General features: G+C 43.7%; 1 protein-coding gene across 1 annotated transcript in view; it reads left to right on the top strand.

Moving 5' to 3' along the window:
• Positions 1-9975, top strand: part of xpr1a (xenotropic and polytropic retrovirus receptor 1a) — a 73992-nt gene extending 64017 nt beyond the window's left edge. Inside the window, exons 12-15 of the mRNA XM_085397771.1 lie at positions 5353-5519; positions 5590-5729; positions 5819-6043; positions 6995-9975. Coding sequence (XP_085253897.1) covers positions 5353-5519; positions 5590-5729; positions 5819-6043; positions 6995-7052 — 590 coding nt within the window. The 3' untranslated portion in view covers positions 7053-9975. The remainder of the gene's footprint in view (positions 1-5352; positions 5520-5589; positions 5730-5818; positions 6044-6994) is intronic.
• Positions 9976-14048: the final 4073 nt, after the last annotated feature.

Here is a 14048-nt window from a genome sequence, read left to right as displayed (position 1 = left end):
CCAAGCTGACCGTCAGTGATACTGGAGGAACCAGAAGGAGAGACAGACCTCTTTTTCTTTTTTTTCTTCCATCTCAGTAGGAAAGGCGTCCATTAAACCATATCCTCCTTCCTCCTCTGGTCTGAAGCCTGTGTACCCTTAGACTAATGGCCTCCCTTCATGTGTTATTCTGTATGAAGCTGTCTTTCATCCAGCATGATAATGGAGGCCAAGGCTGATCGCTGGTTAAGTGAAGGAGGAGGGTGGGAAGACGGCTCCACAGACACAGACACGGACGTTGAATAAATGGTTGAGGAAACTGCCTGTTGAGGAGATCGTTTGAGTATTTCCTACATAAATAGGCTTTGATGGCTGAATGCGGCTGCCAATATCAGAATAACCTGAATCCAAATCTGGTAAAGAAGCAATAAGAGCCTCAGACACACTAAAAATACAGAGTCGATGTACGAAGGAGCCTTTAGCGCTGATATTCGCTGGAGCCTTACTGCGGACAGGACGGTGCCAAGTCTGCCTGCATCGCCCAGCAGACCTGACAGCAAAGACAGCAGGTTGGTATCATGTTCACACCGCTCGGTCCGGCTGTAAAAGCTGTCTGGAGTGTCAGTCGGGATCTGGCAAAGGTCCCAGCGCCTGCGAGTGGATGTGTCACCTTCATCACTAACGCTTCCATTGTGACCTCGCTGCCACATCACCTTGCCGATTCCTGGAACTGCCCACACAGACCTCCGGGAAGCAAAAGGAAGGAAATAAATCACAGGATTCTCCATAGAGGACTGAGTGGTGTCCATTGGCTCGTGCTTCCATTTGCTGATCAAAATCTGTAAAATTAAGAGGCACAGTCTCCTCTGTGGTCTGTATGGGCCAAAGTGGAAATTAAGTAATCTGTGTGTGTTGAATCATATTTTTTAATGTGATTCAGCAAAACTGAGCAGATTTCTCCCCTCAGAGGAAACGCTCAGCTCACTGCTGCGAGCAGCTGATTGGACATTGTCATGAAACTGTAATCTCAGCAGAGGCTCTGAGGCCTGTAACCTGAGAGATGCTGGAGGATTTCCTGGTGTGGGCAGAGTTCCCAAACTGTGTAGCTGCACTGAGGCCTGACAGTAAAGCAGCTGCTTTTCTCGGGATCAATACGGAATCTGCTTTATGTACAGCAGCCTGAGACTTATCACTGTTTGAGATGCAGAGGAGCTGCAGGCCTAATGCTAATTTAAATTCTTGGGATCTATCCAGAGGGAAGGCAAAGGCAGAAGAAAACGATGTTTGACGGGCAGAAAGAGAAACGCAGCCTTGTGCTAGCAGGGAGACGGGAAAATGTGATGTTAAAGGTAAACCCCAAAGTGCAGTGTAGAGTCACTGCAGGCATGGTTTTAAAGAGATCCCTCCATCTGTAACACCAAATCCTGTAAAACATCTAAAATAACCTTGAGGAACACGACTCCTGCTGGTCTGTGTGAGGTTAACTGTGGTGGTGACGGGTGGAAACGGACTGAGACGGCTGTAGAGAAGAATCCCTAAATTTAGAAGCGATAGCCGCTGAGAGGAAAGTAAAATGGGAAATTTAATGCGAAGAGGTTGGAGAGAAAGCAAGGGTGCAGCAGGGGCAAGTGAGGACATGAAAGGGAGGAGATACTAATATTTAAAAGATATCAAACCGGAAGTAATGGAGGAGAGGAGAGGAGTGTAATTACCAGCCCCGGGCTGAACGCATGCCTGCTGGACTCTGCTGGAATAGAGATGAGGCTGAACTGACAGCTTTTACAACTTAATTTCATGCACTGACCCCTCGTTCATTATCAGGACAGGAATCACAGCACACACACCGACACAGCTCTAGTCAAACACGTACTCACGTTTACTGAAAACAGATAAAAGCTCTGCTTTGAGTCTCTCTCGCCATCTGTTTGAACTCTGATTCACCCCTGCAAACCCCAAAAGCAGACTCTTGTTATTATCAGTGAAGCACATCTCGATTCAGATACAAGGTGGAAATCTGATAAAGTGCACATGTTGAGATGGAGCTAACAGGTAAAATAATTCAAATAAAGCTGTAGGTATCATATTAGGTTGGAAGAAGTCTGAGCTGAATAAACACTCAGATCCTTGATTTATCTGAAAGCACTGAGACAACAGGGTAAAAATAGCGTTTAAACCCTGCTTTGAACACAAAGGCATTATCAGAAAATGTCTATAAAATATTCAAACTAAAAGCACCTAAAACTGACGCTGGGGCTGTATTTGTTATCATGTAATACTATAATACTACAGAAGTATTAGGCTGTTTGTACTTATGCATTAACCCTTTGCATTGTGCTGTTGTAGCTGATCGAATGACATTTACATGGTTTATTCATAAAGTGAGGCTGCAAGTCTCTCCAGCAGGGCACAAGATAAATCAGATCATTAATGAGGTATTAAAGAAAAAAAATATCTGAATTGTTGGACTTTTCTCTAATTTTAAATATCATGTTATCTCTTTGCACCAGTACTTTTGGGTTTCTATTCGTCTTTTTAAGCTTCTTCCTGGTGATGCTGGACAAGTGAGGGCTGCAATAAATGACAGTGGCTCTTAATAGTAAAACCAAAGGGGAAATCAGCCCCACTGAAAACACATGTAAGGTGATAACCAGCTAATGTAGTCAAGTGTTTCAGGTGGAACAATATCCAACCATTTAAACGCTGATGATACGCTGTTTGCAAAGTTATTTGCTTTCACCTTTATTATGAAATAAATGTATGACCTGTATAATTATGATGCTGTGGACTGTCAGACACCAGACGTTGCTCTGGGTGTTGGAAGAACAGCAAGTAGCACGAAAGTAAGGACACCAGAGGGAGGCGAGGACACGACAGAGAAATATGATTCTGGATGCATCAGGCAGGAGGAAAAGAGGAGGGTTGGTGTGCATCCTCGCAACGGACGGGGTGGGAAGCTCCAAAAGGGAATAACTGAAAGATGAAGAATTGGATGGTGTTTCAATATCTAAGGTCATCTGGCCTTTGTGACAGCGCCGTGGAAGTGTGGGGGGAGCTGTCTACTTCCACGTTAACCTTCTGCCTACCTTCATGTTTCACGCCCTCACAGTTCGCTCGGTGTGGAATTCTTGGCCTGCATCAAAAATTCCCTCATACGTGTCTGTGTTTGTAACTGCTAACTAAGCCAAAAACATGGGACACAAAGTGAAAATGAACTGAAGTAAGAGAATGAAGAACAAACCGCGCTGTGAGGACGAGTGCTGGATTCAGTGAAAAGGAAAAGCTGAAAAATAATTCAACAGCAGCCATTCTTGTTGTTTTCAAGTCCTGTTGACCTGTTGCAAAAGATGTGCTCTGTCTTTATCAGCACGACTGGCCAAGACAACAACAGTGTGTGTGTTTGAAAAGAAAATAGAGGTTGAGTGTGTGTGACAGGAGCCAGTAAGCACCGTTAGCCCATCCTGACCAGTTCAATCAATGCCCATCCCACCATGGTTGACCTCCTAATGGCCCAACAGTGACCCATCCTTGTGGAAAGACAGCATCAGCGAGTGGAGGATTAAATACCTCAGTACGTTAAAGCTAAAGGAAATCACATCGGTGGATATTCTCCAGTGAAAAGAGTCTGTTGTCTGGGACTAAGTCTAATCTACAGCTGGGAGACCTCGGTGTGGCCGTAGGGACCGGTTCCATCCCGTCGCTCAGCTGATGCAGCAAACAGCACAATGGAGGCAGCGGCTAACAGAACAGCAGTAATTCTCTGTTGTCCCGGCTCTGATTCCTGGCGTCTCGTAGGCTGGAGGCACGTAGAACAGTGACTATGACAAATGAGAGCGAGCCCGATCTCTGCCTGGTGGCTGCCGTCTGTGCGAGTCGATGTGAAAGGCCATCGGGTGCTGATTTATACATCGGCGCCCACTGAGGAACAAGGAAATCACATCTGCACGGCTCCCACAGAGACACGCGGGCGCTGCTGAGCACAGCTATAAAAACACTGTGACATTACGCAGTACATCAATCAGCTGTAAACTAACTGCAGATTGTTGTACAGCCCACAGCTGAGAGCACTTGAACTAATAATAATTATCACGATTAATCCTTCATTCATGTCTCAGAAGGCAGAGTGAGGAGGGGAGGGGGGTTTAGGACTTACTTTTGTTTTTTAGAGAAATAAAATCTACTGTCATAACATCAGGTCCTGTTTTATTTAGCATTATCACCTTACAGCAAGAAGGTCTCGGCTTCCTTTAGTAAAAAGTCACTGGTTCAACCCTCCAACCTACATGGGGAAGTATCCTTGGGTAGGATGCTGCATCCCATAAGTGCTCTTTGCTGTATCCATCCGAGTGTGAGTGTGTGAAGGTTAAAAGTGCCATGTGTCTGCATGAGTTCTCTCAGGCACAGCCCAAAGACCTCTGTGGGTCTGTCTCTGACCAGTAGGTGCCCGTCTCTGCAGGAACCTAGGCAAATGTTGGTCCTTTATTTATCCAGGTAAAAAATCTCATTGAGATTAAACATTTCATTTCCAATAGAGACCTGGCCTCATGGCAGCGAAAGTCGAAACTACATGTACCACATAAGTACATTTAAAGTTTTCATGACAGTGTCACGGCTCCCCTTGACCTCTGACACAAATGACCCATAAAAAGTGCAAACAGACATGCTATGTACATTTTCAGGAGTCCCTAAAACCACTATTTAAACAGGTGGCGCTATAGAGCCATTTTCCCACACCCAGGGAAAAAACCAATGAAACATGACAGCCTTCATCGCGTTCGAGGCGTGACTTTTGAAGCTTTCCCAGCTCCTCATCTGCAGCTTACCCGTTAATGGTGAATCACCATGCCAACAGGGCGTGGTCTTAAATAAAAACTCACAATTTTCACAGTAAGGCATCACCAGGGCCTGAAGTTAATGCAGACGACCTTTGGGGTGCATGTAATGAACCTGTGAAGAGGACAAAACTTGATCTTTCCTGTTCCCACTAGGTGGCGCTCTAACTGGCGCTGATTATTTGCATATGAAACTGTTCCGATTAAAGACAATGAAAAACAGTCTGGTTACTTTACCGAGCCTTAACACCTTTTCACACTCTGTTTTTATGCTGTGGGCTGCAAGTGTGTAGATTTTAGTGCAGGCATAATGAAAAGTGAACACTGAAGTGTTATAGCTCTCTAAGGGTATCTGTTCAATCAATCAATGCTGGTCTACTCGTGGCAGGAGGGCTCCCTCTAGTGGTAAAAGTGATAATAGAAAAGTTGCGACCCTGCTCTGAGTGTGCTGATGCTGTTGCATTTCTCTTTACTGCAGCTAAAACCAGAGGAGTTCTTGAATGCAAGCCTCTGACACAAGTTGTGTTCGTGTGTTTTCTTTCAGAGCAAAGTCACGCAGACGCCAACACCTTCTTCTACCTTCTGATTGTGTCTTCAATCATCAGCTCCCTGTACACACTGATCTGGGATCTGCGTATGGACTGGGGTCTGTTTGATCGTGGAGCTGGCGAAAACATCTTCCTCAGGGAAGAAATCGTTTATCCACATAAGGTAGCGTCTGGTTTAATCCCCGTGCCCGTCCCACCCAAACAGACACTAACCCCGTCTGCTCTGTGTCCAGGCCTACTACTACTGTGCTATTGTGGAAGATGTGATCCTGCGTTTTGCTTGGACGATCCAGATTTCTCTGATCACAACGACCAAGATCAACTCTGTGGGCGACATCTTGGCCACCATGCTGGCTCCTCTTGAGGTCTTCAGGTGGGTCTGAACAAAGTTTGTTCCTTACGACGAGCTTCGCAGAGCACCCACGGTGACTCGTGTCGTCCTCCTCACCTTCCTCACTGCAGGCGCTTTGTGTGGAACTTCTTCCGTCTGGAGAACGAGCACCTGAACAACTGCGGTGAGTTTCGTGCGGTCCGGGATATCTCTGTGGCGCCGCTCAACGCTGACGACCAGACGCTGCTGGAACAGATGATGGACCAGGAGGACGGAGTCCGGAACCGCTCGGGCAAGAAGACCTGGAAGAGGTCCCACAGCCTGTCGCTCCGACGCCCCCTGCTGTCCACCTCACAGTAAGAAACCACGTGTGTGCCAGACATCGTGCACTTTTATTTCACTTTGAAGACGAGTGCAGAGCTGGTATTACTGTAGATGAAAGAAGTTATACTTCTATTAAACATCAGATATGGAAGGATTACACATTCCTCGTCGTTGCTCCTGGAGATTATAAAACTGTCACACTGAACATTTTTTCATTAATTAAATGTGTTCAAAGATACTACACCCATTTGAAATCGAAAAAAACAGTTGTTCCTTCAGTAGAGGAAGTATCCAGATGTTGCATTAGAGGCTGTACAGCTGAGGTCCCTTATGTTGAGCAATCAAGGAAACCCAGGATCTGAACTTAACTTTTCCCACATCCTGGTGTTTGAGCTATGAAGAGATACCAAAAATCCAATCGTATGTGCAGAAATTTTACATTTTAATGCTAAAATATAATTATTGCTGTTTTACAAAAAACTTTTTTTATGAATATGTAAAATGACACTGATTTACTTTCATTCCTGAACACAAAAGTAGTTTTAGCGGCTGAGTGTCATTCTTGATTAATTTCCAACTTCTCAGAGAAGTAAAATATGATTTAAAAAATATTACTGTGACATGTGTTTTCTTGTTTTTATGACAGGTGGTCTGATAAATTTGTAAAATGCTGTATATGCCTTTGTCTGAATTAAAGTCACAAAGTGTTACACAGTGTTACACAAACCTCCATTAACATCAGCACAGTAACTGTGCACCGGGAGCTTCATGGCATGGTTTGCATGGCTCCTGCAGGTGGCCCGGTGCTGCTGCCCACATAGTGTCTGGACTTGTGTGAAGACAATACTGAACTGAGTGCATGAAAAAGCAGTCCATGCAGTTGTTTTAAATAGTTAGTAATGTATAAGTAACGCAACGTGAAATGAAGTCTCGGTTTTGTCAGATAACGTCTGATTTTCTTTTTTTAATCGTCTTTATTTCAGATCGAAGAAGGACACCAAGGTGCTAATTGAAGATACTGACGATGAGGCCTTCAGCTGAGTCCACAACATCGGCACACGCACGCACACAAACACACACTTTACGACACTGTACTTATAAAGACCTCGTTCGCTAACGCCTGACCTCAAAGCTCCTCCCTCGTAGTGTTAACGCGCAGGCCTACCCTTCAGTCTCGAAACCTTTAAAGCAGTGAGGACCATCAGTCACTGTCCTCACCTCTGGGAAACTTACCTCATCTTTACGTCCTTGTAAGTACAGTTGGTCTTTATAAGTATGGAAACAACACACACACACCTATAATGTAGAAACACACACAGAGATAGACCCGCTGAAGCACAAGTATAGTATAATATCGCTGCAGGTGAGGAGAGAGCTAATGCCACCCAGACAAACAGCCACACAGTCAGACAGATGGACAGACATCAAGGGAAACCTTCTGCACATAACCGGCGAGATAAGACCGCACTGCCCGGGGATTATCCTCTTCTGTTTTTTAATCGGACTTTTTTTAATATCTGTTGTTTACTTTTCTGTAGATTCTTCTTTTATTTCCTGAATTTGTTTAGAAGACGCTGCATAAAATAGGCTACCGACGACTGTTTGCACACCTACACTAGGATCAACAGGGAGAAGACAAAGCCAATCAAAAGACTAACAAACACAAACCTGAGGAAGGACTCTACACGCATATCACAGCATATCAGAACAAATCAACTGGTTTCAGCTTGTTGATTCTTTTTATACACCATCTCTCTATCTCCTTGTTTTTTTTTTTAATTTTTAATATTTTTTTAGTTGTAATAACATCAGTGTGCAATCACAACCCTGGAGGCACTTGCAGGAAAAGTGCATTTATTACACAAAATCTTGTACTTGTACACAAAAAGGGAAATTTTGATTCAAACATTTCTAAGTCTGTGAAGTTCCTTTGTAATATTTGATGTGCATTATGACTCTGTTGTAGTTGTTAAGTCCTTTTACATTGTTGTTTATACTAGTCAGACTAGTTGGAGCATCTGATTGTCGATGTGTTTTATAATGTTTGGAATGTTTTTCATGGTTGAACTTGTGCCACATTTTTAACGAGCTCAGAGTTAGGACCCTCGGTTATCCCCGACCTCTAATTAGTGCGTGAACGTGCCCTGTTAACTGCAGCAAATGTACATGCGTTGCTTTTCTTTACATTAATTACCAAAGTTTTATTTTTTGTGAATGTGACTGTGGCTGGGGTAGCTTCCTTTAACAAGCCTGCCAACTGATATAAAAACCAAACGTTTAAAAGCAGATTGAAGTTTGCAGGCTGGAGATCACAGTAACATAAGCAGAGGTACAGCTGATCAGCTCGGTCCTGTTCCAGAAAGCAGGTTCAACAAATTCTAAGTTTTCGGCTCCAGAACAAGCTGATCGGAGTTGCTTCAAATCAACTCTGAGTGTGAGGAAACTAAGCCGTGATCAGTGCAGCGCTCATCAGCCAATAATGGGTTTGACTGTGGGCTACGCATTTAGCATAAAAGTAAATGAAAAACAAAGTCAGCATTGTCCACTCAGTCATTCTTTACTTAAACTGAATCCAACCAAAATATATCTGAGTTTGGCACAATTACAGTAGAAAATAAATTATCTGTAGACATCTATTGAATTCAATTCAATTGAATTCATCCAGATACTCCGGATGTGTCCTGATTCTCAAACTTATTTTAAAATGCTTTCAGAACCTGAAAGTCGCTGAAGATGCTGAAATCTTCCTGTCATCTCCAACGTGAAAGCTAATGAAAGTGATTACTACAGTAGTGCGCACTGTCAGGCATCAGTGCAGGGCATCTCATGGACAACCTGACAGATTCCTGACTGCCCACAGAGCTAGAAGGATGTATCCTATAGAGCAGAGCCGGCAATAAATCCGTGGTATGCCGTGGTCGCTGACTCTGCTGTTACACTGATGACAGATTTATTATGAAAGCAGCCACGTTAGCCATCATAAACAACAAGCTAACATATAAATGGGATTGGACTGTTTGTATGGACCAGCTTCTGTTCCCCTTGGTGCTTTAAGACTGACTGCACGAATGAGAAAACCTTAAAAGTTGTTTAAAGGAAATCTGTCAGTGAGCAGTTTACTTATAGAGAGTCTGTTGCCCCGGTAACTGACCCGATGTTTAGATTAATCCCGTCTCTAAAACATCAAATCCAGAGTTTTCACTCCAGTTTTCACTAAACCTGCTCTCTGGAACGCGGCCCACGTAAACCGTGGAGCACTTTTAGATTTCACTGAGCTCAGTGAGTCCCGTCAGTTTTAAAACCGATGTGCCGGATCATGTCTTTGCATCTTGTCTTAATATGATTGCATTGGTTCTCCGGACCATGTTAGTCTTGAGTAATGGTTGAAAATTAGGCGACTGGGATTCTTTATGTTGATGAAGATGTTTCGCCTCCCATCCAAAATAACAGAATTCCTGTGATTACTGACGGCGGTGTTGCCAGATTTGGTTTTCCATCCAGCTGCAGGTAAACGGTCGTTTCGTTCGGGCAATAAAATCCATAATGATTAATAACAAAAACAAAACTGGGCTGCATGTAAGGCCATGAGGGGACTTGGCAGTGGTCAAACACTTAATAAGCTCGTTCTCAGCTCTTTAACAATGAAGCTTTCGGCTTCATGTGGCTTTATTTCCCGAGGGACGCCGCAGCGGATGGATCTGCATGCTTGATTTGGTGCAGATTTGACACCGGATGCTCTTTCTGCTGCAATCGCTCTTGCTTGGGATGATGCTAGAAGCCCTCTGTGATCCCGCTCTCTTCCCGAGCTTAAACTCGAGCCCTTCGCATCTAAGGCTGTAACAACAGTAACCATGGTTACAGATCATGTCAGATCCACAGATCGTGGATAATGCGCATTATCCACGATCTGTGACAATTTCGTGCCACGAGAACAATCAGGTGTCTTTGCTTCTGTAACACACACTTGAGCTCAAGCGTTGCTTCACTTATCTCAGCTGTTACTGTTACATTTTGAAGTAAGTGCGCCGCGTGTCTGGCCAATGCTATTACCAGCTACTGGTTTAAGTTTCGAGCTTCTCCTGTGAAAGGCCCCCTGGCTGTCCGAGAAACGATGGCGACGCTTTAACGCTGGCGTCTATGCGTGCGTGTTTGACCCTCTCGCTCTGCTGTTCCTCCCACCGCGGTAAAGTGAGCCGTCATTTGTGAGCCGCGGTCAAGCCAGCCGCCTCCTATCCGCCGCATAAATTTCCTTGCGCTTTTACACCAGTCTTTACGGTAGCGCCTTTTCGCTTTATATCCTGATTGAAAGCCTAGACTCGCGCACACAAATTACAATGGAACAGCCCAATACAGCCATCGTGACAGTCTGGTTGCATATTCAAAAATTCATTAAAAATCATTCTTAAAAGTTGAGGGCAAGCTTTCAACACAATCCTCTTCTCGGACACCTACTTTACCTCTGGGCCAGGTTTTACCCAGATTTACTGTAATATTACTCAGAAATCACAGTAAACTCATATTCAGTGCAATACAGTCAATACACTACAATTATGTTTATTTCAAAAATTCATTAAAAGTCATCCTGAGTAGTTGATGTCCAACTTTCAACAGATTACTTCTCTGGGACACCTACTGTACCTGTGTGCCAAGTTTCATCCAGATTTACTGTAGAATTCCTCAGAAATTAATGGAAACATTTATTCACTCTAATACAGTCAATACAATAGAATTATGTCAATTTTCAAAAATTCATTAAAAATCATCCTGAGTAGTTGAGGTCCAACTTTCAACAGATTACTTCTCTGGGACAGGATGATTTTTAATGAATTTCTGACATTTCCATAATTGTATTGACTGTATCGGGCTGTTTCATTGTAATTTGTGTGCGCGCATGTGCGTGCGACTGTTCGCGCGCGTGCACGTGCGCGCGGGTATAGGCTTTCAATCGGCACATAAAGCGAAAAGGCGCTACCGTAAAGACTGGTGTAAAAGCGCAAGGAAATTTATGCGGCGGATAAGAGGCGGCTGGCTTGACCGCGGCTCACAAATGACGGCTCACTTTACCGCGGTTTCCTCCCCGTGGCTATGCTGTGTCACCACCCACTAGTCATGAGCCAAAGCCCAGGGAGCTACAAGACCGACTTATTACAGAAATGTCTCCTGTTTCTGATTCTTTTCTTTTTTCCTCCTCCTCAGTGGCTGAAAGGCTGAAAAGCCTCCGAGTGCAATGAGCTTAATGTGAACTTGAAAAAGCTGGAAAGTCAAACTGTGCCGTATCTGTTTAGAGTTTAGAACGTGGATGGAGCGTCTGTCCGTTTAAACACACAGCATGACTTTATACACACATTAAACATGACACACACACGCACGCACGCACGCATTGCCTCTCTTGTGTCAGAGAGCACAAACACTACAGCAGATAGTTTTGTAAAAAGGCTCCGTTGTCTTGCCTGCATGCTGCTTTTTGTTTTACATTGTACATAGATGTTAATTTATTTGACATAATGTGTATATTAGTAATCATTGTAGCCACTGACAATGATTGATTTCATACGTTGCCATTTCTGCTCCAGAGCAAACAGTATTTTGGAGGCGACGAGGAGATTTTTGATCGTTCACAGTCCCGCACTTCTCCCCTCCATGTGTAAATCTGTTGAAACGTGTTTGTATAAAAATAGAAGAAGAAAAAAAAAACGAATCCACAAAGATGGAGAACGTGATCAGTCGTACCTTGTTGGTGATTCCTTCGTATTTAGATATAAACGGGGCTCGAGGAGAAGGACGAGGTGGGGGGACTCCAGCGTCCTCAAGCTGCGGCGCTGTCCGTACATTTGTGAATGTGCATGGAAATATTGTGGACATCATATCTATCGTTGTTAGTCGCCCTGCAGAGTACCGTGGGAGGGCACAGGACGAGATCCCAGTCCGGGGAGGACCCACACCACAACAACATGATACCGCTAAACTGATCCACCGTGTACTTCTTGAATATCTGATCAAACTAATGAAGGATCTTTATCTGCTCACTGGAAGCATTTCAAGGTGCTTCGATGTGAGAAAAACAGATGTTTTAGTGATTAGTGTCTGTCTGAAATGTTCAGTGTGTGTAACCCGCTGACAAAAACAAAAAACAGGGTGATTTTGTACAGATGTTACACGATGATAAGCCCTGACATCCCTCTTTTTCCCCTCACGAGTGAAGGTTTTGTTTTCACTGCCTGCTGAAACCTTCACGATGTTTAAGTGCTCGATATCGATGTTGTTTGTACCCTTTTCTCTAAACTAGCTGAACGTGATAGTAACTGTAGTTTGGTAGATGGATGTTCTACTTTGATAAGATACTTTAAAATTGAAAAAGATGACAGAATAACTACATTGTGGCTAAATGTGACTTAAAGAGACATGAAGGGAAAATGTCTTACATGCTGAACCATCCTCCCCGAGTCCCTTTTACAAAGTAGTTTGTACATGTCGAGTGTATAACGCTGTTCTATGATGGTTTTTCTGATGGTATTTGTATTTCTGTATACACTTTGGTGATCCTGTCATATCTGGGTTTTATAAACCACGATTATTTTTAAAGCTCACTTGGCCTCTCGACTCTTCTTTTAACCGCCGCTGCATATTCTGTTCTGCAAACCTTTATCTGCGTCTCCACCCTGCAGCGGGGCCCCGATGCAGCTCTGTGAATATAGAAATAAACCTCAGCACACATGCATTATGGTTCGTTTCTGCACTTTAACAGTGTTCTTTGGTTCCTTTTGCATTTTAGGATTCGTGCTCGTTTCATGTCTGCACTGTATTGTGCGGTTTTGAAGTTGATTCTTCACCCGCTCTTGCGCTTATGTAGGTCTGTCCAACAGCGCTGGCAGCCTTTGGGGATTTGAGGTCTTTCTCTCTTTTCTTTCTTTTAATTCCCAGCGGGCAGACAGACGCCGTCACATTCAGCGTGCCAACCAGGAGAAATGAATCATTGAGAAGCATGAAAATCACGCTTGTTGGCAGAGAGAAAGCCCCCACAAAAATCAAAGGAGAACACGGTGAACTTTGTTGAATCATCATGTAAAAAGCTCTCATAATCCAGCTGAAGCATCGCAGCAGTTTTTCTCCCCTTCAGGGAAAAAAACTGTTTATTTCTAACTTTGGAAGCCACCGCGGCACTGCGTCAGTGTTTGCGTGTCATGTGACCAGTTTACCCAGATACATCTGAGGAACATTTAATGATTTAATTTGTAACAAAACTACAGACTACCGGACCCATTATACTTTGTTTTGTTGGAAAAGCGGACAATGATTATTCTTATTTAAATACAGAATTGTGCAAAAGTCTCATTTCTTTCCATTTTGCTCCGAAAATGGGAAATCGGTCCAGTAATTTATTGAAGCTTGTACAAACAGTGTAAAAGGCAAACACAGAGTTTGTGCATTTCTAATGAGCTTAAAGTCAATATTTGGCACCGCAGTCTGAACTCTCTTAATTCTGTAAGTGTTCAGGAATAGTTCTGCAGGCTCCTTGGAGGACGTTCAGAGCTCTTCTTTGGATGTTGGCTGCCTTTGTTCTGTTGAGCTATGCTTTTACTGCACTGTCAGTATGTTTGGGGTCACTGTCATGCTGAAAAATGAAGCCATTAATAATCAGATGCCTTGCAGATGGTTTTACATGATTAAAATCTGGTGGCACTTTTATTTGTTCATCAATCCATCAAGCTTGACAAGATCCGCAACACCACTGGCTTCAGTCTGCCTCAGATCGTGACACAGCCTATAGCCATATTTGGGCATAAAGACAAGGATTTTTAACCCAAAAAGTCAAATTCAGCCTCAGCTGTTGATTTTTGCTCCAGTACTTATGTAATTCGGCATACCTCAGCCCTGTTCCCGTCCTTAATAATTGCTTCTTTATATCCATATTTTCTCTGAAGCCATTTCTAACCAAGCTTTGGTGAACAGTAGATGGATCAACTGAAGGGCCAGATGTTCTCTCAGGTCCTGTTTCAGGTCATCTACTGTATGCAGTTTTTTGTAGACCACTTCTCT

Source organism: Rhamphochromis longiceps, linkage group LG23, assembly GCF_057381845.1.
Source record: "Rhamphochromis longiceps isolate RC_006_pf linkage group LG23, R_longiceps_female_GT1.1, whole genome shotgun sequence".
NCBI classification, from domain to species: Eukaryota; Metazoa; Chordata; class Actinopteri; order Cichliformes; family Cichlidae; genus Rhamphochromis; species Rhamphochromis longiceps.
The sequence above is the reverse complement of the archived record's forward strand: the minus strand, read 5'-3'. Positions and strand labels throughout refer to the sequence as shown.